The sequence below is a fragment of the Sycon ciliatum genome, chromosome 3 (genome assembly GCF_964019385.1).
Source record: "Sycon ciliatum chromosome 3, ocSycCili1.1, whole genome shotgun sequence".
NCBI lineage: Eukaryota > Metazoa > Porifera > Calcarea > Leucosolenida > Sycettidae > Sycon > Sycon ciliatum.
Genome location: NC_088645.1, coordinates 1,012,003 through 1,038,015, shown reverse-complemented (window position 1 = coordinate 1,038,015; position 26,013 = coordinate 1,012,003). Strand labels below are relative to the sequence as shown.

Below are 26,013 nucleotides of genomic sequence, written 5' to 3'. Positions count from 1 at the left end.
TCTTGCTTCCTGAGACATTCGGAAATCAGCCAGGCCAAGATTTCACCACGTACATGAGGCATTTCGTCCACACATGCCAGTTGAGTTGGTACGACGACGACCAAAAGCTACGGCTACTACCTGCTCGCCTTGTTGGTACAGCTCATGAGATGTTCACCGAAATTCTTACTCACACGCCTGACAGAAACATTTCCGACGCAGTCGAGGCTCTGCATGTCCGTCTTGAGCCGCCCCAGCAAGCATTGATGCACGAGGCCAGTCTTCGCCAGCGAATGAAGCTGGCCAGTGAAACTCAGCACGGGTATGCCACGGAACTTCGTCAGCTCGCTCGTCGAGCCTACCCAGGACAACAAGGTGCACTGCTTGATTCAATGCTTTTGCAACTTTTTATTGATGGCCAGGCATCGAAGGATTTGCGCTTGGCGTTGGCGTCACCTTGGCCCACTGATTTGGATGCGACGGTCCAAAAGGCCATCGAGGTAGGTGCTATTTATGCTCACGAGCAGGCCCGCACCGTACCTCACCAGTACGCACAGCCCGTATTTGCTGCTGCTCCGGAAGTGAAGCCCGGTCGCACTGCTCATGGTCGTGACCCCTACACAGCAGTCGGTCCACTGAAATCGGAATCTGAGCGAGACCAGTTGGCTTCGCTTTTGTCGAGATTTGATTCGCGTCTCTCTGCTTTGGAGGCGAAAATGGAGAGTGTGAGTCTGTATCGCCCCACCCGACCCCAGCAAGACCATGTACGTTTTGTTGCTCGTGGTGCTGGTGCTGGTGCGCCTAGTCGTGGTCGTGGCCAGAGTTTTGCGAGGCCTGTCCGTGGAGTGTGCCATGGATGTGGTGAAGAGGGCCACTTCATTGCATCTTGCCCGCACGCAAAAAACTAGGTGGGACTGGTGACACGGGGCCGCCGTCAGTCGTCCGAGTGGAGCCCCTCGAGGAGGTATGTGGTGCGATATCACCCATTATTGTGCACGTTGATGTTTGTCTTTCGTCTTCGTCTTCGTCTCCTGTTGTTGCTCTTGTTGATTCTGGTTCAAGTGTGTCGTTAGTGCATTCTAAATTGTTGCCTAATTTGACAGAGTGACCTCCTCTAGAGTCTGCTCCGCGGTTGTGTGCAGTCAATGGCGCACAACTTACTGTCGTTGGATCCATGGATCTGTGTATGTCGCTAGGAAATCTGTCTTTCCAGCACACAGTTGTTGTCTCTCCTGGTATTCACTGTGACATGATTCTTGGTTCCGATTTTTTGTTGCAGCATGGTGGTGTATTAGATATTGCTCGTGGTGTTGTGATGTTTGGCGATGTGTGTGTTCCGTTGCACGTTTCTGGTTCTGGGTGTCCTCCGTCACGTACGCCCTATGATCGTATTGTTCCGCGTAATACTTCCTCCTCATGTAATACTCATACTCCTCATTCTGAATCTGATGCATGCTCCGACGATGTACCTGTTTCGTCGTATTCTTCTCGTGTTGGCCTTGACGATGAGTTGTCTGTGCCTGCTGGCCATGTTGTGCTAGTACCATGTGTCTATGTGGATGCTTGTTCGGAAACTCTGGATTGTGTTGCTGATCCACTAGAGTCGTTTGTGGATAAGTTTCCTACGTTGTCGGTGACACCTGCACTTGTAACAGTGGGTCCCGATCACTCACACATTGTCATGACTATTGAGAATCATGCTGAGCATAATATTCTTATACATAAAAACACCAATATTGCCGAACTGTCTCCTCTCATTATGGATGATGATGATGAAGATGACGCCGCCGTTTCATCCGTCACCACTGATCACACACCTGAACTCACAGAACAGCGCAAGGCTACCATTCATGAATACGTTAAATCACAACAAAACCTCTCATCCGAAACCAAAAGCATGCTCACCACACTCCTTATTGATAATCACGACCTATTTATATTGCATGAAGACGACTATGGCTATTGTGATATGTTTCCGCATAAAATTGATACAAGCACACATACTCCTATTAAACAACCTACCAGGCGGATTCCATATCACCGCCGGAAGGCTCTGCAAGATCTACTGAATACGCTGTTGAAGCAAGGCATAATACAAGAATCGATTAGTCCGTGGGCATCACCCATAGTATTGGTGCCAAAGAAGGATGGCTCTCTTCGACTCTGTATCGACGACGAAGTTGAACTCTGTCACCGAACCTGACGCCTACCCGATTCCCCGGACGGATGACATGCTTGATTCCCTGTCTGGCTGTCGGTATTTCACGTCCCTTGACTTAGCGTCAGGGTACTGGCAAATAGCAATGGAAGGAAGCGAAAAGGCTAAGACGGCATTTACCACGCCACCGGGCTTGTTTGAGTTTAATGTTCTGCCGATGGGCTGCAGGAATGGCCCAGCGACATTTCAGCGCGTAATGGAAGCAGTCCTGAGTGGCTTATGTAACACACCGGCTCAGCCATTCTGCCGTGTGTTCTTTGATGATGTCCTGAATGCCAGCAAAACGCTGTCTGGCCAACTCCAGATTCTGCTGCCCGTGTTCGCGTGAGTTCGGTCCGCTGGACTGCGGTTCAATCTGAAGAAATGCTCCTTCTTCCAGGAGGAGGTCACTTTCTTAGGACACCGCGTGTCAACGGAGGGCATCTCCCCGAATGAGGCCAAACTCATTGCGGTCAGGAACTGGAAGACTCCGAAATCTGTCACAGCTGTCCGCGAGTTCCTTGGCTTCGCTGGATATTATCGCCGCTTCATCCTTGGGTTCGCCCAGCGTGCTGCTCCACTGACTGCTCTGACAGGCAAGAATGCTCGCTTTGCGTGGTTGAAAGCTTGCGAAGCGGCGTTCCAGGCTCTGAAGCGTTCGCTTGCCAGTGCGCCGGTGATGGCGTACCCCCAGTTTGAAGATTCAGCAGGTGCATTCATTCTGGACACCGATGCGAGCAATGTGTCGGTTGGTGCAGTCCTCAGCCAGATCCAGGATGGAACTGAGCGACCAATTGGGTACGGCAGCCGTGTACTGACGAAAGCTGAGCGCAACTACGATGCTAGCGATCGTGAGGCCCTTGCTCTGGTCTATTTTGCGGAGTATTTCAGGCACTACTTGTTGGCACGACCATTTGTTGCCAGGACGGACAATACTGCGTTGACTGCACTCCGGAACCTGAAGGAACCCCGCGGACAGAAAGCACGTTGGCTTGACTGTTAATCCGAATATGAATTCCGAGTCGTCCACCGTCCAGGTCGCCAACATCTGAATGCCGATGCTATGTCCCGCGTGGTGACCGATGTGCCGTCTCCTCCGCCGAGTCCGCCGCCTCTTGCCCGTGATGTTCCGCTGTCAGCTGCTGCTGAAGTGCCAGTTGCTGGAGCCACTTTCGTCAGTTCTCCTGATCCGCCGCCTGATTGTTTTCGGCCGCAGGATATTCTGAGTGCCCAGTCTGCTGATCCTGATCTCGCTGCGGTTTTGTCTTGGTACGATGCTGCCAGTGGGAAATTTGTCCGTCCACCTGAAGAGGATATCCGTCCCTTCAGCCGTCATCAGAAATTCCTTTGGTCTTCTGTTTCTCAGTTGCGTCTTATCGATAAGGTGTTGTATCTTGATCCCCCGTTCGCTCATGATGTTGATGTCGAACATCCTGTTCTGATTGTCCCTGTCGTTTTGCAGTGTGCTGCGCTCGCGTCTGTTCATTCTCTGCCCGGTGCTGGTCACTTTGGCATTGAGAAAACGTTACATCTGGCCCGTCAACGTTTCTTTTGGCAGGGTATGGCATCCGATGTCCAGATTTATGTGCAGAGTTGTCCGACTTGTGCTCAGTTGGCTTCTAAGAATCCAGTGCACCGTGCTCCGTTGCAGTCCATGGCTGCTGGTTTTCCGTTTGAGTTTGTGGCATTGGATGTCGTTGGTCCACTTCCTGTGACTCCAACCGGTAACAGGTATGTCCTTGTCATCGTCGACTACTTCACTCGCTGGGCTGAAGCCGTTCCTTTGTCTGCCATTACTGCTGAGGCTGTCGCACTGGCATTTGTTCATGGTTGGGTGTCTCATTTTGGTGCGCCACGTCGCCTCCACTCTAATCAAGGCTCTCAGTTCGAAGCTCGGTTGTTCCAGTCGTTACGCACTATCCTTGGCATCCAGAAATCCCGCACAACCAGTTACCACCCCGAGGGCAATGGACTTGTTGAACGCCTCAATCATACGTTAATCAGTCTTTGTCTTGTCTCACAATGGACTCCTGCGTGGCATCAGGCTAACTCAGCATGGTGGCAGCTGTGGTTTCTACGACTGTAGGAAAGAACCCTTCGCCTCTAGCCCGCAGTCGAGCATCCCCAGCTCCGGGACAGTCTCGTCATCGTCGTCAGTCTGAGAAGTTTGGTTGTTAGTCCAGTCATGCCCGGCATGCACTACGCTCTACTCGTTTCGTCCTACTCGTGGACTCTACTCTTCAGCAGCAGTCACGCCACTGCTCCTTGTCTCTGCTGACTGTCGTCCCTGTCCAGCCAGTTCGTCGTCCTCGCATGCTCAATCTCTCGGCAGCTCCGATAAGCCTGCTGTTGAGCACTGATCGCCATGTCCCCATGCTGTGCTCAACCCATCCGTCTGGGAGAGATAGAGGTGTCACGGTACGAGCGCTCTGGATCGACCAAGTCTGGCTCGTGACGGAAGGAACTGCCAGGCGTATGCCGGTTAGCTGTAGCTCATTCCCTCTTTGTGTTTCATTTGTTTTCGTTTTGACCTTGTGTGCTTCTTTATTCTTTCTCTTCACTCTCGATCTCCTCATTTTTTTTGCCTCGAACTTCTTCAGTTTTCAAAAAAAACAAAATTCTCTTCTGTGCAGATGCTAGGCATGCACTGCTACTGACAGAACTGTACTGGTGTACGTGTAGGCCCTAGCTCGTCTCTCAATCTAATTTTTCATGTTCCTCTTTCTTCCCGGAAAAGGGATATATTGTGTAGATTCATCTTTTCTCTCTCTTCCCCTCCTTTCCCGGAAAGGGAGATGTTGTGTATAGTGTTTGTCGCCGTATTGTCCCTCTCCGTATTGTCTCTCTCGGATCTATAATTATGCATGCTCGTTGTAAATAAATCAGTCTTTGTCTTGTCCCACAATGGACTCCTGCGTGGCATCAGGCTAACTCAACATCAACCGCCTCAAGAAAGCTGTAACTGTGTCCGGTCCTGTTACATTGCCCCTGCCCGATGATGATTTGCCGCGCTGCGTTCCGCCGCTACAGCCGCCCTCGTCTGATCCGGTCCGTACTTCTTCTCCTGTTTCTCGTCGTTCTGGCCGTGTTCGCACTGCACCTGCTCGACTAGCTGACTATGTCCTGGACTGATTTTATTATTTGGTTTGTTTTCTTTTGTTTGTTTCCTAGGTATTTCGTTCATTCCCGTGGACGTGAATTTTAGCTAGGGAGGGGGGGGCACAGTGTAATAGGTGTATGTATGCTACGACCTGTATACTCACTATTCGTATTTCCCGCTCGTTCCCCTCGGCAATGAGCCACTCACATAGAAGAGCGCATGCTCCAGTTCTGTTCTGTTCTAGTCTTGTCTTGAGTTGTCGTTGTCCTGTTCTCCTCCTGTCTACACTCTTATCGAATACTTCTATAATCCAATCATATAAAACCCCTGTGTTCCGGTGTGAGGGGGCATCATTAGCCGGGAGCAGCTAACAGATATAAGAATAGCTATATTGTGTGTGTAGGGATAGTATGGATATAAGAATAGCTATATTGTGTGTGTAGAGATAGTATGGATATAAGAATAGCTATATTGTGTGTGTAGAGATAGTATGGATATAAGAATAGCTATATTGTGTGTGTAGGGATAGTATGGATATAAGAATAGCTATATTGTGTGTGTAGAGATAGTATGGATATAAGAATAGCTATATTGTGTGTGTAGAGATAGTATGGATATAAGAATAGCTATATTGTGTGAGTAGGGATAGTATGGATATAAGAATAGCTATATTGTGTGTGTAGAGATAGTATGGATATAAGAATAGCTATATTGTGTGTGTAGAGATAGTATGGATATAAGAATAGCTATATTGTGTGTGTAGAGATAGTTTGGATATAAGAATAGCTATATTGTGTGTGTAGGGATAGTATGGATATAAGAATAGCTATATTGTGTGTGTAGAGATAGTATGGATATAAGAATAGCTATATTGTGTGTGTAGAGATAGTATGGATATAAGAATAGCTATATTGTGTGAGTAGGGATAGTATGGATATAAGAATAGCTATATTGTGTGTGTAGAGATAGTATGGATATAAGAATAGCTATATTGTGTGTGTAGGGATAGTATGGATATAAGAATAGCTATATTGTGTGTGTAGGGATAGTATGGATATAAGAATAGCTATATTGTGTGTGTAGAGATAGTATGGATATAAGAATAGCTATATTGTGTGTGTAGAGATAGTATGGATAGAAGAATAGCTATATTGTGTGTGTAGGGATAGTATGGATATAAGAATAGCTATATTGTGTGTGTAGGGATAGTATGGATATAAGAATAGCTATATTGTGTGTGTAGGGATAGTATGGATATAAGAATAGCTATATTGTGTGTGTAGGGATAGTATGGATATAAGAATAGCTATATTGTGTGTGTAGGGATTGTATGAACTAAATATTGCGACAGAGCTTTCGGCCATATTTTCAATTCATTGCATTCCCAACTCATCACAACCACGCGCTCTTCAGCCGAACCATACAGGCACCAGCAAGGACACTTCCGTTGAGAGATAATATTGCTCCACGCCCCTAGACAGCTGTTTCGCTCCCTGTCGGAGCTCATCAGTAGAGGATGATAATGATGATAATGGAGGAATGATCATTCTTATACACCAGAAATGGCGCAAGTGCGCGCTTTCCACATATATCAATGGCATATGCAAGCTGCTAAAATGGTAAAGTGTGAGAACAGCGATAAATAATCATAGTACGCGCTCATTGGTGGAGAAACACACCACTCAAGCGACGAAAATCTTACTCGGAATACTGATGCCAATGGAAAGTACACGTATGTTGTTTATTATTATGATGTTGCAATGTCCATGTATGCAGGCGAGGCGAGACTCACCGCCGAGATCTCCCAACGCGACAGGCTCGGTTGCCATTCAGGATTCACACCGACCTGTCCGCCCGTCAACAGGATCGACTTGCGCCATTTCTGGTGTATAAGAATGATCATTCCTCCATTATCATCATTATCATCCTCTACTGATGAGCTCCGATAGAGAGCGAAACAGCTGTCTAGGGGCGTGGAGCAATATTATCTCTCAACGGAAGTGTCCTTGCTGGTGCCTGTATGGTTCGGCTGAAGAGCGCGTGGTTGTGATGAGTTGGGAATGCAATGAATTGAAAATATGGCCGAAAGCTCTGTCGCAATATTTAGTTCTGAAGTTTTAATGCGCCGTTAGTGGCAGAGCAGAGTGGACACGAAGAGTCGGTGAAGAAAGAAGGAGAGATGACAAGACGAGTCGGTGAAGAAGGAAGGAGGAAAGCAAGACACATCTGCAACATCTTTGATCAAACTGAGCTGAGCTGCTGATACGAAGCGTCGACCAAGCATCCCTGACTGGAGTGAATGCCCCAGCTGGCCTCTCGTTTGTCAGTGGTTGCTACTAAACCTGTTAGTATCACACTCACGACTACAAGTTTCCTGGTGTGCATCGACATCGGCATCAGTGGGGTCCCCCGCTGTCGAACCTGTTGACGGGCGGACAGGTCGGTGTGAATCCTGAATCGCAACCGAGCCTGTGGCGTTGGTGGGTCTCGGCGGTGAGTCTCGCCTCGCCTGCATACATGGACATTGCAACATCATAATAATAAACAACATACGTGTACTTTCCATTGGCATCAGTATTCCGAGTAAGATTTTCGTCGCTTGAGTGGTGTGTTTCTCCACCAATGAGCGCGTACTATGATTATTTATCGCTGTTCTCACACTTTACCATTTTAGCAGCTTGCATATGCCATTGATATATGTGGAAAGCGCACACTTGCGCCATTTCTGGTGTATAAGAATGATCATTCCTCCATTATCATCATTATCATCCTCTACTGATGAGCTCCGACAGGGAGCGAAACAGCTGTCTAGGGGCGTGGAGCAATATTATCTCTCAACGGAAGTGTCCTTGCTGGTGCCTGTATGGTTCGGCTGAAGAGCGCGTGGTTGTGATGAGTTGGGAATGCAAGGGATAGTATGGATATAAGAATAGCTATATTGTGTGTGTAGAGATAGTATGGATATAAGAATAGCTATATTGTGTGTGTAGGGATAGTATGGATATAAGAATAGCTATATTGTGTGTGTAGGGATAGTATGGATATAAGAATATCTATATTGTGTGTGTAGAGATAGTATGGATATAAGAATAGCTATATTGTGTGTGTAGGGATAGTATGGATATAAGAATAGCTATATTGTGTGTGTAGGGATAGTATGGATATAAGAATTATATATATTGTGTGTGTAGAGATAGTATGGATATAAGAATAGCTATATTGTGTGTATAGGGATAGTATGGATATAAGAATAGCTATATTGTGTGTGTAGGGATAGTATGGATATAAGAATAGCTATATTGTGTGTGTAGGGATAGTATGGGTATAAGAATAGCTATATTGTGTGTGTAGAGATAGTATGGATATAAGAATAGCTATATTGTGTGTGTAGGGCTAGGTATGGATATAAGAATAGCTATATTGTGTGTGTAGGGATAGTATGGATATAAGAATAGCTATATTGTGTGTGTAGGGATAGTATGGATATAAGAATAGCTATATTGTGTGTGTAGAGATAGTATGGATATAAGAATAGCTATATTGTGTGTGTAGGGATAGTATGGATATAAGAATAGCTATATTGTGTGTGTAGGGATAGTATGGATATAAGAATAGCTATATTGTGTGTGTAGGGATAGTATGGGTATAAGAATAGCTATATTGTGTGTGTAGAGATAGTATGGATATAAGAATAGCTTTATTGTGTGTAGGGATAGTATGGATATAAGAATAGCTATATTGTGTGTGTAGGGATAGTATGGATATAAGAATAGCTATATTGTGTGTGTAGGGATAGTATGGATATAAGAATAGCTATATTGTGTGTGTAGGGATAGTATGGATATAAGAATAGCAGACTCAGTGGAGGACGTTCTGGTTGGTTGTAACTCTGAATTTCATGCCGTTAGGCAATCATCAGACAACTGATACTCGGGTCTACCCAACAGTATGCTTATAAACACATAGGGCCACAACTTGAGCATAAACAAATTTAGCGCTAAATCTGGTGTACGGTATGGCTAGAAAGCTGGCGCGGGCCAAAGCGCGACAGTAGAAGTGCTAGGAGGGTGGCGGGCAACAGGCAGATGTGAGCATGAAAGCGTGGAAAAAGGCGATGGGGAGGCAGTGTACAGTAGATGGGTGGAGGTGCCAGGAGGATGGCGGGCAATGGGCCAGTGCAAAAAGTGAACCACTGTGGTGAATGGGGCCGCCGGATAATTAACCAGCCCGAAGCGGGCGGAAAAAACCCAGGATCCCGGCGAAAGCAAATCCCTGAGGAAAAACCGGTTAGAATATCCCCATCAGATAAATGAAAACGTAGCCTGTAGGACCTATCCAGAAGTGGGAAAAAAGGGGAGGGAAACTACAATGAAAAGAGAAAAACCACGATGAAGAGAAAAGTTTGAGAACACTGACAAAAAAACAGCTGACGGAATCCTGGTGCCGGAACTATGGTGAAAATGCTGGCAAAAAATACATGTTTCGTTTCATTCTCTATGCTCAGCCAACGAAAAATAACACTTTTTGCCAGCTAGCTGGCCTCTGCGTACACCGCAGACTCACCCACACGCAACAGAAAGATACAGATCACAGTAGTAGTGTGGTGTTTGTTCACTCACGACGGAAAGGATAGCCGACCCGACAGTCACTGGTGTAGTACAGCGCGAGACACCGACAGCATGTCCTTGAGGGAATCCTACACATACATATTCTTACATGTGGATGACTTCTAACCCCCTTGCCGCTGAAGAAGGGGCTCTGGCACGCCAGCATTGGCTGCTGCCGTCGCTCCCCCCGAGCGGGAACTGTGCGTGCCATACCCTGTGGGGTCTTCACTTACGCGGGCGAGAGCCGTGTGGATCAATTTGCTCGCCCGGGCGTATGTCATCTTTCCCCGCAGACATGACTGGTGGGTTGCTGTGGAGACCTTGCCAAAGAGAGATTGAGCGGGTACATGCCGTGCTCTCTCCAAGAAACCCTCTATGACCGACACAGGACATGGTGTAGTAGTCTGCTGCTCCAGTTGGCTCACCATGACCACGTCACCCTGGCGCAACTGGTCATTCTTGTGTTGTCGCAGGTGGAGGGATATATGCGTGCCGCAAATGGAGACATTCTGAGGCGTGAGGCATTGTAAATCGTCCCAGCGAAGCAGAGCAGTGAAGCTGAGGACAAACAACGCTGCGGTTTGCCAGTCCTGCAACAGGGCGGTAGGGGTAGCCAGTGTGGCGACGGCCTTGTTGAACACCACCGACCTCAAGGGTGAGCGGTGACTGATAGGTCGGCCACAAAGACGTCGCAGCAGTGAGCAATTGTCTCACCACGCCATGTTGTGTCAGATCCTGACAATCCGCCTTACAATGCACCCAGTGCAATGCCGCACAGGAGTAACGATGATTCCGAGACCTTTGGTCGGAGGAGTTACTTTTGCCCCGCCCCACTTTCATCCAATATGCCACCGCCCCCGCTGTGCAGTATCTGATGGTACTGTGGTATTCAGAAAAAAAAAATGCCGCCACCAATTGATTAATTGTCCCCATGGTACACAGTGACTGCAATACCTTCATGATGTATAAGCACACGCTGGTGAGTGCCGCTGGGAATGACGGAACTTGACACGGTACGGCCCACTTTTCCCATCGGTGTAACGCGCGCTGGTACGCAGACGCAGTGGAGCTAGCAACATCCTTCCAAATCACTGTCCTTAGCAGGTCCGCCAGAGGTTTCAGGGATGGCTGTGTCACAGCGTCCACCTCGTCTCAGAACGCGGACGGGCCTGATAAGAATTACACACGGAGAAGCAAAAATAGGCAGAAACACGCAACCCAGTCAGCAAAAAAACAACAACCATGGATCCTCATTAATGGCCACCGTAAAAGGGTCCCATGAATGATAACAGCTCATTCCGTAGGCTTCCGAGCCACAAACAAACCCGACCCCCGCAGACAACAGCATCCCGTAGCACATTGTCCCCTCGGGCAAACACATGAACAACCTAACCACCAAGTGGGGATGACCAACCCGCTCCCAGGGAGCTCCAGGCCTGCCTCTCATTGGCATGCAGATAACCCAGTGTCCCGTCGTACATTGTCCCCTTGGGAAAACACACGCACAACCTGCCCACCAGGTGGGAATGACTCACACGCTCCCAGTGAGCTCCAGATCTGCCTCCCATAGGCATGCAGATCACCAAGTATTCCACACCTTTGCTCCCTGGGAGCCTCACACAAAAACGCATGCCCTCCACAGACTGTAGTGACAGCACTCCGCTAGCACTCACTTTGCGCATAGGATCATAGGATCATAGGATCATAGGATCATAGGATCATAGGATCATAGGATCATAGGATCATAGGATCATAGGATCATAGGATCATAGGATCATAGGATCATAGGATCATAGGATCATAGGATCAAGCCCAGACCATATAAAACTACACGATTACTTTCCAAGAAAAGAAAATCCAATAACTATGTCTCCTCCAAGGCCGGGGAACGCTAACAACAAAACAAAAACAAAAATAAGGGAACAAAACAGACGAAAGAACAAGAAACTGAAAATGAGAGACAGACAAATTAAGAGACAGTTCTATCGGGACTCATATGTCATTGCACAGTGCATAATGTGCTCGTTGATTCAGACGGTTACACCAGAAATCAATACTGACACTCAGCGCACAATGCACTCGAGTCCTCAAGCGAGACAGTTCTGGCATAGCACAACGCACAATGCGTTCATCCAGTTAGACAGATACGACAGGACTTGTCCACCAATGCACTATGCGAAGTACACTCATCGAGACACACAGTTTTACAGCACAGCCCACAATGTGCTTTTCAATTAGGACAGTTACACCAGGAATCATCGCCGACACTCAGTGCACGATGCACTCATCAGGCATGACCGTTCCAACATAGTATATTATTACCATAACGCACAATGCGTTCAGTAAGACAGATGCAACAGGCCTTGTCCGCCAACACACTAAGCGGAGCACACTCATTTCAAAACACAGTTATGCCACCAGCTCACAGTTTGCCATACGCGCGTTCACAAAGATAGCTTCACATACACGAATTTTTAGAATCATCCACTGCCGCACTAATAATGCACCGACGCTGTACAATGGATATACTGGAAGATGAACTAGTGCAGTACCCTTCCCCGCATAAAGTACTGGAATTGCAAACATTGCCTGCAAGGGTGTAAAGAAATTGCACGATTACCATCAGCTGGAGCTTATTCACCGGCAAAACTACGCCTGACAAGCTACGCGTAAGAAAGCACTTTATACCACAATAAACAAATCCCTCATGGTTGGCGGCGCTACTCTCGGTACCGAATTATTCGGTGCTTGCCGGAGGAAGAGAAAGGGAGAGACAATATCCATTTTATTACAGAGGATGCTTGGAGTAGCGAAACAAGTAATTTCATTCACGAACGCAAAGAAGCTCGAACGGAGCCGACTGGAGTACACTACGGCACCAATCTGTTAAACCTATGAGAAAAAGCATACAATAAAATCAACTTATCTGGATAATCACTGGCAGCACGCCACGATCCGTCCTCTGGCCTCGTGATTTCGCGGCTGGCGACGGCTGATAGCCCAGTGGCAGCTGCGGCTGTAGGCTGCTGTAGCTACTGCAGTGGTCACCGCTTCTGCTGGAGATGGCATGTTTCTTCGTCCTGCATGTTTTGCGTGCAGCGTCATCACCAGCATCCAAATATCACCACGATATCCCAAACGTTTCCTCCACAATTCTCAGAAGTTTGTTTCATGTGTATATCAGGCTCGGTCGATGGATGACATAGCGCCTTGCTGGTGTCTTGCACGGACCAGGGGCTTGGCGCTGTCCTTGGTTGCAAACAGTTCGATTTTTAGTTCAAAATGTTGTTCGCAGCATTTTTTGCTACGAGTACGAGCAAGGTTTTTGTTTGCTGGGGTTTGGGGTTGGGACCCGTTTCAGACACTGTCCTCAGCTCCTGGATTTTGTCCTGTGGGTATTGCAGTTTCAACAGCTGGCTTGCCACGAGTTGTGTCAGATTCCATCACGCAGGGGACCTGTCCGCCTCGGATGTTGGTCAGTTGGATGGCAAAGACGGCGATTCGGGGGACACGGGGGGAGCCAACGACGATGTGATCGGAGGGGATGTCAAAGGCACTGGGAAAGACAGCTGTCCGAGGGCCTGCACGAACCAAGCTGGTGGGGAGCCGGAAACCTCCGGGGAATCCACCATAACGGGATCCGGAGCAGGTCCTTGCTCCTCGACGTTGCCAGCACGGATACGCTTTGGGGCCGTACCCACAGCTCCAGGTGAGGCGGACCGGGTCCGCTTTTTTCTGGGTGGAACTGTGGTTTGAACCACGGGTGCAAGCGAAACGATTGCCGGCGAGTTTCGACTTCTCGTTTGTGGCATGGTCAAGCTCTTCCACGGACGAACAAAAATGCAAACTACAACAAAAAGAGAAAGACCACGATGAAGAGAAAAGTTTGAGAACACTGACAAAAAAACAGCTAACGCAATCCTGGTGCCGTAACTATGGTGAAAATGCTGGCAAAAAAATACATTTTTCGTTTCAATCGCTACTCTCAGGCAACGAAAAACAACACTATTCTGTGTGTAGGGATAGTATGGATATAAGAATAGCTATATTGTGTGTGTAGGGATAGTATGGATATAAGAATAGCTATATTGTGTGTGTAGAGATAGTATGGATATAAGAATAGCTATATTGTGTGTGTAGGGATAGTATGGATATAAGAATAGCTATATTGTGTGTGTAGGGATAGTATGGATATAAGAATAGCTATATTGTGTGTGTAGGGATAGTATGGATATAAGAATAGCTATGTTGTGTGTGTAGGGATAGTATGGATATAAGAATAGCTATATTGTGTGTATAGGGATAGTATGGATATAAGAATAGCTATATTGTGTGTGTAGGGATAGTATTGATATAAGAATAGCTATATTGTGTGTGTAGGGATAGTATGGATATAAGAATAGCTATAATTGGGCCAGTGCATGCGAAAACGTGTCTTCGGGGGAAACCGATTTCTTTCAGAATTTTGAGAAAATCGCTCGGAAAGAAGAGTTATATTTTTTGTGGCTCTATCGCGGATCTTGTCATTCCTAATCGATCTCAAGACGACAAGAGAAGCAACAAGCAATCGACTTGCAGCAATCAACATGGACGTGGCGAAGCAGGACGACTTGGAAGTAGCACTTGAGGAAGGGCCTCTGAGTAGACACACTCGCGGCAGACGCCGAGCAGCACGTTAGTTGAGCTGCACCGCTCCCGTGATTATCGCCGGTGCGTCCGTAGAGATCGGCAAGGTTTACTATCGCGGAGGAAGACGACAATTTATTTGGCGAGTCGTGAGTCGGAGCAATCGGCAACTAGCAGCTGTACTGCATGCTCACAGTAACTCCGACGAAGCCCCAGCTAAGCGTCCGGGAGTGAAAGACTCCTGCGTTGAGGTTGAAGGCGAGTCGAGAGCGGATGGATTTAGGCGGAGATTCTGTGGACTCTGCAAGCGACGATGAGCAGGATGCGCTTCAGAGGATTGCCGCTGTGGACTCACTGATCCTCGAAGGCTGTGGCTGCGTTTGGAACTACCATATCAGCAGCTTCACGCCGAGCGCAATCCTCCATTACGACGACTAAATCTCGGCGATGAAATCGAAGGACCTCGGCATTTTTATATTGGTGTGCTGGCTGCGCTGCACTCATGACGATCCTGTCGACTGTCGGGCATCAGTCGACAGCTTCCGCAACGGAACGGACGCGCATCACGTTTGGATAAACTGTTATGGGATACATCGTGTGTGGAACCGCGTTTATGCAGCTCCATGATCATGATGATTGTGGTTGGCAGAACATGACGGTGTGCAAGTGGACAAGGAGAACAATACTATGTCAATAGCTGTCACCCTGGTGCACATGGAAATCTGGCAATGTGCCTTGGAATAAATTTAGTGCAGAAGTGGGAGACAGAGTGCAGCAGTTTATTCTGACCTACAGCTTAGTGTTCAGTCTCCCGCTGTCTGCTGCACCAAGAGGGAGAGGTGAGGAATCTCCAATAAACTTACCTATATCTGTCGCCTACAAGTTTGCCCTTTCGGAACATGTCGAGCAATCTTGTGAAGCGCAAACCCTGGGTTACTATATATTTTGTATCTGTAGAACAAGAAGTGCAAGTCCATGGAGTTCATGACGCGACGGATGGATGTGTGCAACAAGTGTGAGCTGCTCCGGGACGATATTCGTTCTCCTCGTGCATAGGATGAAAAGAATTATGCAACGGAACCACTCCGTGACCATGTTGTCTTTGCACAAAAAGAACGCGAGTTCTTGTTAGCTCAACGCCACAAGAACTTGCTGGACAATGTTGCCCAGTTTCGACTGGAGAGCAAGGCAGCCTTCATTGAATGTCTTGGCCAATACTAAAGGCTGACACGCAAAACTGTTGCTGCTTTCAACGACACTGTAGATAATGCATTATACAAGGCATATTCTATTTTGGACAATGCCATAGAAATCATGGTCTCTATGTACTTTCAAATGTGAAATCCAACTTTATCTTCCACAGAGGTGTTCTCTAGACCGCTGTGATTGATTTTCAAGAAAGAAAAAAATTTCCAAAAATTTGCCCTTAGACACGGTATTGCATGCACTGGCCCAATATTATATTGTGTGTGTAGGGATAGTATGGATATAAGAAAAGCTATAATTGTGTGTGGGGGGATAGTATGGATATAAGAATAGCTATATTGTGTGTGTAGGGATAGTATGGATATAAGAATAGCTATATTGTGTGTGTAGGGATAGTATGGATATAAGAATAGCTATACTGTGTGTGTAGAGATAGTATGGATATAAGAATAGCTATATTGTGTGTGTAGAGATAGTATGGATATAAGAATAGCTATATTGTGTGTGTAGGGATAGTATGGATATAAGAATAGCTATATTGTGTGTGTAGGGATAGTATGGATATAAGAATAGCTATACTGTGTGTGTAGAGATAGTATGGATATAAGAATAGCTATATTGTGTGTGTAGAGATAGTATGGATATAAGAATAGCTATACTGTGTGTGTAGGGATAGTATGGATATAAGAGTAGCTATATTGTGTGTGTAGAGATAGTATGGATATAAGAATAGCTATATTGTGTGTAGGGATAGTATGGATATAAGAGTAGCTATATTGTGTGTGTAGAGATAGTATGGATATAAGAATAGCTATATTGTGTGTGCAGGAATAGTATGGATATAAGAATAGCTATATTGTGTGTGTAGGGATAGTATGGATATAAGAATAGCTATATTGTGTGTAGGGATAGTATGGATATAAGAATAGCTATATTGTGTGTGTAGGGATAGTATGGATATAAGAATAGCTATATTGTGTGTGTAGAGATAGTATGGATATAAGGATAGCTATATTGTGTGTGTAGGGATAGTATGAATATAAGAATAGCTATATTGTGTGTAGGGATAGTATGGATATGTTGAGTTCGAAACGGGACGACTGACGACACATTATCCAGACATTACAATGGGAACAGGTTTGTGGGAACGACATTTATTATACTAGTAGACGACGAGACAAGAGACCAAGACGAAGGAAACGACTACATTGAAGAGTGAGAAAAGAGAGAGAGAGATCAAGTCTGAACGGCAAGATAAAGGGCCTGGGTAGCTATGGCAAATATGGGCGCGCAAGTAGCTACCCAGGCCAACGGAACAAAAGGAGACAAAAGGTGCGTACGCAAGTGCATGCAGGCCAGCTAGAAAAGGTACGGGAGGAGGTACCTAACAGATATAAGAATAGCTATATTGTGTGTGTAGAGATAGTATGGATATAAGAATAGCTATATTGTGTGTGTAGGGATAGTATGGATATAAGAATAGCTATATTGTGTGTAGGGATAGTATGGATATAAGAATAGCTATATTATGTGTAGTGATAGTATGGATATAAGAATAGCTATATTGTGTGTGTAGAGATAGTATGGATATAAGAATAGCTATATTGTGTGTGTAGGGATAGTTTTTTTCTTTTCTTTTTTTTTACGAGAAACCACGAACCTCGAGAACAGAATACTGCATGGTAGAGGTGGTTGCAGACGGAACGGTGGTGGTGAAAACTGGAGCATCTCCGCCGACCTGAGGTCTCGGCTTCAGCGACACTTCAGAGCACCAAAAACTGGGGAGGAGTAGGCACAGGGGGAGGGGAGGGGGGGGGGGGTACATTTATATAGAGGAAGGAAAACGGAAAGATGATACATGTGATAGAGGAAGAAAATAAAAAATAAAAAATAAAAATAATAAATAAATAAAACAATAAAAAATAAAAAATAAAAAAGGGGGGAGCCAGGGTGCAAGCAGAGAGGGTGTTCAGGGAGTGTTCAGAGGGCATCTGTGGCTGAACGCCAGTCTCGGCTGCGGAGCGACTTGTAGGCGCCTTCCTTGAATGCCTGCATTCCCTTCTGCGTGGGAAGGTTGCGTAGCAGGGCAGATGGGAGACGATTCCAGTCTTGGATCGTGGCATGGGGGAATGATCGGAGAGCACTATTACGGGCTCCGGCGGGCAGTGTCGGTGCTAGTTGGTGCTGGTGCTGGTTCTTTTGCTGGTGGCGAGTGGAGCGCCGGTGCTGGTTTGCAACTGCCCTCGGTGGTGTCATGGTGGTCAGGATTGGGGGACCGTCGATCCAATGCAGCTTGTACAGGAATGTGAGTGCTGCGACTTGACGCCGAACAGTGAGGCTTGGGAGGTATGACCCTGGGCCGATAAGCTTTAGGGCTCGGTGCTGTACCCGGTCCAGCTGGTTCAGGGTAGACTGGGACGCACCCAACCATGAAAGCGGGCAGTACTCAAGTACTGGGCGGACGAAGCCGCGATACACTGCATACTTGGCCTTGCTGTCGAGAATGGGCAGGGCCTTCCTCATGAAGCCAAGACGTTGGTGACCACGGACTGCAACCTGTCGAATGTGGGAGCGAAAGGAGAGGCTCCGATCAAAGACCACTCCGAGCAACTTCAGCTCCTCCACTTCCTCTATGGCCACCCCATTGAAAGTGGCTGGAGGAATCGGCCAGGGTTGACGGTGATGCGAAATTGTCAAGACTTGCGACTTTGTCGGCTCGAATGCGATCTTCCAGCTCTGGCCCCATTCAGCTAAGGCATCCACAGCAGTCTGGAGCTGCGCTAGGCCAACTGGGAGAGCGGTCAGGGATGGGATGCACTGATAAAGCGTGGTGTCATCTGCATATATGGCGAGCTGGGTTGTGGCTGGGAGGTGGTCCTCCATGTCATTGACATATAGGAGGATATAAGAATAGCTATATTGTGTTTGTAGGGATAGTATGGATATAAGAATAGCTATATTGTGTGTGTAGGGATAGTATGGATATAAGAATAGCTAAATTGTGTGTTTAGGGATAGTATGGATATAAGAATAGCTATATTGTGTGTGTAGGGATAGTATGGATATAGTAAAGGACTCGCTTGGTTTTTTTCTTTGTGTTTTTTCTTGACAACTTTTCAGTTCAATCTGACATGCGCAGTGACGTGGATGGAAAAATCGGCGATGTGCAGTCATCAGTTACTGCTGTATCAGCTATCGTGGACGGACCTGTCATGAAAGTGAGTTTTGTCACACTAGTATTGTACCGTGTTTGTCAGAGTGTAGTTCAAACTTTAGATACGCTATTTCAGGCCACAAGTTGCTGGTGAGCACTGTGCTCCAAATATGAGAATATGTGCACTTTGGAAGAAGTCTAATGACTATGGATGTCCCTGTAGCCAAATTTACCACATCTGAGTCCATGACTCTACACAAAACATATTCATACATTTCTGGTGTCTTTTGCCAGCTACACTGCAAATGCAAGATGTGCATGAAACACCATATGTTACACTTGCATTTACGGATGTAATTTTTATGACAATGTTGGCTCTGATCACACTATAGTACTGTCTTTGTAATCCAAAATGTTCTCAAATCAGGACTGCGTATTATACTCCCGATATACCTTGAGTTGCCTTAAGTTAAACTTTGGCAAAATTAGTTCTGTGTATTATGCTCAGGTGCGCTTTATACTCTGGCAATTAGGGTAGTTAGTGTGTGTTAAAATGCATACTGGCATGTTTGCTTTTGTCACGCACCGCTACTTAACCCTTTTCGAGCCATGAGCGTATATACGCGGAAAATAATTCACGCATCATATCGCAGTGCATAGACCAGTGTACAAACTATGGTAAATCGGTGACACATGAACACGTCGCGACAATCAATACACCGTAGCAAAGGTCTTGAGGTCATCTTTCCGAAGACACAAATTTCGTTGCGATAGGATATAGAACCACTGAGCGGCAACAGGATGAACACCAAAATCACTGCCCGGGGCGAACGCACATTATATCGCAGTGCATCGTCCAGTGTACAAACTATCGTAACTCCGTGAAACATAAACACATCGCGACAATGAATACACCGTTGTAAATGTCTTGCGGTCATATAAAGTTCGTCGCGATAGGATAAAGAATCACTGTTTGGCGACAGGATTAACGAGATTACGGCCCGGAGCCAACTCCATTTTTTTGTTCATGACTTCGCAGTTTTTTGGAGCAGGCTAGGGGATTTTCCTTTGGCACGACGCATGCATGATGGACATCAAATGAAGCGCTTGGACCTCAGCTTTCCAGCGCAGTTCGAATCGTGAAAATCGGGTGAATTTGGGCAAGATGCCGAACAAGAACATGAAATTGAGTTGTTGTACAGTTCCGAGGCACGGTGGAGTAGTTTGGAGAGGAGGCAAAAGTGGCCCTGGTGTGTCTATGTCGCTGAGATCTACCATGATGGATTCGCTTGGTCCTGATCTTTCCAACGAGCCCAGGATGATGAAATTCCATCAAGGTGGAGTAAATTGAGAAAAATTTCGTTCAGAGCTGTGCGCAAACTACACAAAGCGAGTCAGTGCGCTGGACAGCCGGCCAATTGGAGAAAAGGGGCCCAGCATGGAAAGGGTTAAGTGCTATGTGGTACTGCACTTGCATTGCCAACGCAGAGCTTTGCGCACACCTAGCCTGACGTCACATGTATCTTCCCTGGTAACGCCAACCAACATGGTGTCGTCCGTGCATGTGCGTGAATGCTTGCTTTCTCTGTATTTCTTGATGTTGGCTACACTGCAAAGTCATAATTTTGGCGACTTTCAGCTTGTGCTACCATCAGATTTTCATTCTCTCATCTCCACGCTTCAAAATCAGACTTCATTGACGCTTGTTGGTGCCTTAAACAATGCCGTCGTCAACTGTGCACTTCTTGCTTTTATCAGCATCGGATTTTAATATATTTGCGCTTCAAATTCAGACGTCAGTGACACCTGTGCACTTTGGTTCAGATATCGCTGGATGACATGGAGTACAATGCATTCAGATGACTCTGCCCCTCTCGCCATGGACGTGTGCGAATTGCTAGTCAGCCCCTTATCCACTTTGGGTCCATCTGGGATTCGAGAAGTAATTTGGGATGAATTTCATTCTGCCATCACGGACAAGGTTGGAATCTCTGTCTTGCCGCAACCATGGACAGTACTAGCGTCACCAGCTGTGTTAGCTGACAATGGCAATAGTGCTGCATACTCCACACCCTGCTGGCTGGGTGATCAAGATAGGTGCTTGGAAATATGATGACAGCAGGTTCATATCCTGCTGGAACTTCTCTGACCAACTGTTGCCTTAGACCTTGGAGGCAGTTGATAACCATAAGTCTTTCAAGCTCAAATTTAGTTCGTCCGGGGATGCAATATCAGTTGAAGCGGTGCTGGGCACCATTCGCCTGGCTTGTAGACGTCTGCATGCTATCACAACTTGGTCGACAGCAGCGTATCTCCATATGAATGTTGTGATTAGTAATGCACTCTTATTACACTGCCGGAAGGCTGTTATCCCAGTGCATGGATTTTTCAGGTCAACAGGCAGTATTTCGCAGAGGCTTTGTAAAATCCACAATTTTGAAGGCTTGTCGCTTCCCAGCCAGGCATGCAATTTGCTACCACTGACGTAAATACTTGGCCACTCTGTATCCCAGGCGAAGCTAGGCCTCAATGTATGTCATGAAAACCTTGTTCACCTGGTGTCTGAACACAACACGTGTCCTTTCTTTCATCTCGAAATAGCACACCAAGCCCAAACAGCATCATCTTCGCTGCTCACCCGCAACAATGCTGGCGCCGTCATCTACCTCAACCTCAATCTCACCAAGTGCATATGGTCAATCTGCCAGCTCATCTACATTTGCAACCACTGTGACAAGGATCATCCACGTAACCAGTACTCCGGCAAAAGTTCACCAACAGCCAGCCCAGTAGATGGGATCACGAGATCCCAACATGAACTGCAAATACCTGTTGCATGCGTTCATAACCTTCCTTTCCCATACTCTGCTCAGTACATCTTAACGTGCCAAAATCAGATACTACTAGTATGGCCCCACCTCAGCTAGTGTACCTTGTGAAGCTAGGGATCAAAAGTGCGTTCCGGCATATCCCAATTCATGTGTTGAAGACCACCCGCTATTTGTCATATTCTGGCAAGGCAGTTAATAGTACTAACGTGCTCTAGCGTTTGGACTTTGCTTGAAGTCTGCCAATCTCTTTGATTCAGTTGCCTCAGCCATAGAGTGGATTGTCAGTAACCATTTCTCTAATGCCAAGCTTTGCAACTCCAATGATGATTTTCTACACATTTAAACCGGCCAAGCTGTTGCACAGTGTTAATTAGTAATCCTGCTGCGGTCTTTCCTCTATCTATTCGTTTCACTAGCGCCAGCAAGGGTGGAAGGTTCTGTGAGATCATTGACTTAACTCGGTATCATCCTGGACTGTGTGCGGCCCGAGGCTAGGATCTTCATGTTGGTGTTGGCCAGCACAATCAGCAGCCAGAAAATATCCAACGCCAAATCGAATCCCTATCGGATAAGCTCTTGTTTGTGGCCCATGTCATTCCTCCTAATAGAAACTTATCACTAGACCTCCAGACTACACACAGAAATGATGTGAGTGGCACCCATTGATGAGCTGCTTACAACGGGAAGTTGACTCAAGGTTCATGGAACAGCACCCACATGCTGCAGTCTATGGAGTAGAAGGATCTATATACCCCTTGTAGCAGCCTGCACTGCAAGGGGTAGCATCAGATTTTGCTGAAACGTCTTCAAGCTTCAAACTCCGAAATGTCATCATCTAGTGTAAATCGGATGCACACTGCTGGATCCCAGAATGTCACTGCCGATTGGCTTTCTCCTTTTCTTATGCAAAATTTCGTTATCATGCTCCAGTAGCCCAGCTAAACCCGGACCATGGTCATCTTCCTGTGTTCTTGTGATCGAAGTCACCTAGTAAACTGCCTGTGCAATTGCTGCTGATATCAGATGCACCAGACTCTGCCTGTGAATGTTGTTTTGCTGGTTTTGATCCCTTTGCAATCTGCAACCTTACTCAGCTTCTGATCCTGTCATTTGCTACCTTGCACTTTATTGCTCGCTGTGTCTGTCCTTGCGTGATATCTATTTACTTGGAAGATGTAAGAAATGCACACGTTGAACAGGGTCTAGAGGATCCCCTGGCCAAGACATGGCTTATCAAGGCAGTGTTGATGGTTGTCCAACAATGACATGTGATTGAGGCAGTGAAGCATATATTGCCCATAACCCTGCTTATTCTAAGGAAGTTTGTTTATGCCCACCAGCCCGTCCCCAATTTGGCTGAGCTTGACTGCGTTCTTCTTGAGTTTGCTGCACCTTCGACATCCGTCGGTTGCTAAGATGCTTCGAATTGATCGAGGGCCTGCGGGCAGACTGCATCAAATTTGAATCAGGCAGCATAATCATACTGTTGAAGAGATCAAGGACTGACGCATCAGCTATCCTGGCAGCCACATGTCTCCAGTGTTGTGCAGAAGGCGTCAGTCGCCATCAGCCAGCTATGGCGCCATGGGCGATCTCTGCCCATAAGAGCCCGCAGACTTTGGTACATTGGCATTGTGCAAGCACGACTAACGTACGCATCCAATGCATTCTTCCCGTCACTGACACAGCAGCTGCAGAGTCGTTTAATCAAATCCAGCAAATCCGGAACTCGTGCAATTTTCCGACTCTCCAGCCGTGCATCCACAGCCCCCCTCCTCGTGCGCTTATCGATTCGATCCCAAACTCACACTTTTAACTACAAGGTTTTGTTTTTTGTTTTCCGTTGCCTACATGATCTTGCAAGTCCTCTTTTCTGCACCTACTTTCATTTGATGGCTAATACAGGTCAAGCATCCCGGGATGATCGCCGAATTACTCGAGGACCGGAACAGCGGCTACTGCAAGTGCCTTTCCTTCCTGGACCTTCCGGTCGTCAGTCATTGACATTTGTGGGAAGCACTCTTTGGAATGCCCTTCCCAGCGATATTCGCCTCCACAGTGCGGCGGTTGCCTTTAAGCTGGCTCTGAACAGAATTAATTGTAATTTGTAACCACCCTGCTCGGCATCCCTACACATTACTGCATGTTTTCTCTGTGTGTTCTTCACTGCATGCTTACACATACACACACCCATTTGAATTATATACAAACTTTGTGCTTTGGAATTATCATGTTATGATTCTTTATAATATTTCCTTCTCTCATAATATTATATTCGTTCTTAGCAGGAACCGGAGGTTTTTCCTCTGGTGAGAAGGCAGAATTGCCTGTGCTCTGAACGATTTCAAATAAAAGAAGCAAACAAACAATTTGGAAGGGAGTCCAAATTGTCATTGGTCCGGCTAGTTGCCCTTACTTTCCTCTGTACACTACACAACCTGGCAATGATTGGCAGTCAGAATGCATCTTATCCTCTACATGTACTTGCCAATGGTATACCGCTATCTAGAGGTGTGTTTTTCATCTGTACTCTCCACTTGGCAAGGGTATGCCGCTATCCAGAGGTGTTTTTCACCAGAACTGTCCACTTGGCAAGGGTATGTCGCTATCCAGAGGTGTTTTTCATCAGAACTGTCCACTTGGCAATGGTATGCCGCTATTCAGAGGTGTTTTTCACCAGTACTGTCCACTTGGCAAGGATATACCGCTATTCAGAGGTGTTTTCATCAGAACTGTCCACTTGGCAAGGGTATGCCGCTATCCAGAGGTGTTTTTCATCAGTACTGTCCACTTGGCAAGGGTATGCCGCTATCAAGAGGTGTTTTTCATCAGAACTGTCCACTTGGCAAGGGTATGCCGCTATCCAGAGGTGTTTTCATCAGAACTGTCCACTTGGCAAGGGTATGCCGCTATTCAGAGGTGTTTTCATCAGAACTGTTCACTTGGCAAGGGTATGCCGCTATCCAGAGGTGTTTTTCACCAGTACTGTCCACTTGGCAAGGGTATGCCGCTTTCCAGAGGTGTTTTTCACCAGGACTGTCCACTTCCTGCTTGAAAGTGCTGCGATGCCAAACACGGAACTTTACTCATTTCGAATTTGTTCCGCTACTACCGCCGCCATGGCAGGGATACCTGATTGGCAAGAATACCTGATTCACTGATTTGTATTGCCGCCAGGTGGCAGAGGGATGTGTGCCTACGCTATATGCACGTTACTATGGAGACTAAGTCCAAGATCTCAGCTTGGGCTTGCCTCAGTGAGTGAGCTAATCTGATTTCTAACATGGACAGTTACAAATATCGGTACGTTCTGTCCATGAAATGACCTACTTTGGTGAATCTCACTCCTTGATAACTGCTTGCTGCAGGGGTTGTGAGGGATAGTGTTGCTGCTTTATGTAGCTCTATCGCTTCTAACTGGTGATTTGCTTAGCTAATTGCGGCCCATCATCAACTAGTTGCTGCCATTTGCATTGGCATTGCTTTGCAATCGTATTTTGGCGTAATGTGGGTTTATTGCCGTTCCTCCCGAGCCAGTTGCTGCCAGTGGCCTGGAATTGCTTTCCTGCTCTTTGAGATTTTCACATTAAAAGACCAGCTAATCGAAGCAGCACACAATCTCCAACCTAATTCTTTGTTGCGTTGGGCTGAGTCTGGTCAGGTCTGATCTACTCACCTCCCATCACCTAGTAGCTGCATATTCGCCTTGATTCTAGAGGGTGGTGGTGTTCCTGCATATACACCTTGATCCTAGAGGGTGGTGGTGTTTCTGCATATACACCTTGATCCTAGAGGGTGGTGGTGTTTCTGCATATACACCTTGATCCTAGAGGGTGGTGGTGTTTCTGCATATACACCTTGATCCTAGAGGGTGGTGGTGTTTCTGCATATACACCTTGATCCTAGAGGGTGGTGGTGTTTCTGCATATACACCTTGATCCTAGAGGGTGGTGGTGTTTCTGCATATACACCTTGATCCTAGAGGGTGGTGGTGTTTCTGCATATACACCTTGATCCTAGAGGGTGGTGGTGTTTCTGCATATACACCTTGATCCTAGAGGGTGGTGGTGTTCCTGCATATACACCTTGATCCTAGAGGGTGGTGGTGTTTCTGCATATACACCTTGATCCTAGAGGGTGATAGTGTTCCTGCATATACACCTTGATCCTAGAGGGTGGTGGTGTTTCTGCTGATGTTGAAAACTCGGATTCAAGCCGAGTCTAACGTGAAGCGTGTCAATTTTTACTAAACTGTTGTCTGGGTATGAGGGTTTAAGGGATATCTTGCTAGTGTATAATAGTGTGATGAAAAA

General features: G+C 46.6%; 1 protein-coding gene across 2 annotated transcripts in view; it reads left to right on the top strand.

Moving 5' to 3' along the window:
- The window catches only part of LOC135811195 (RING finger protein nhl-1-like), a 209,821-nt gene that overhangs the window by 50,052 nt on the left and 133,756 nt on the right, over positions 1-26,013 (top strand). For both annotated transcript variants that reach the window (XM_065324389.1, XM_065324388.1), the window contains one exon: positions 18,836-18,933. In XM_065324389.1, the coding sequence (XP_065180461.1) occupies positions 18,836-18,933 (98 nt within the window). The remainder of the gene's footprint in view (positions 1-18,835; positions 18,934-26,013) is intronic.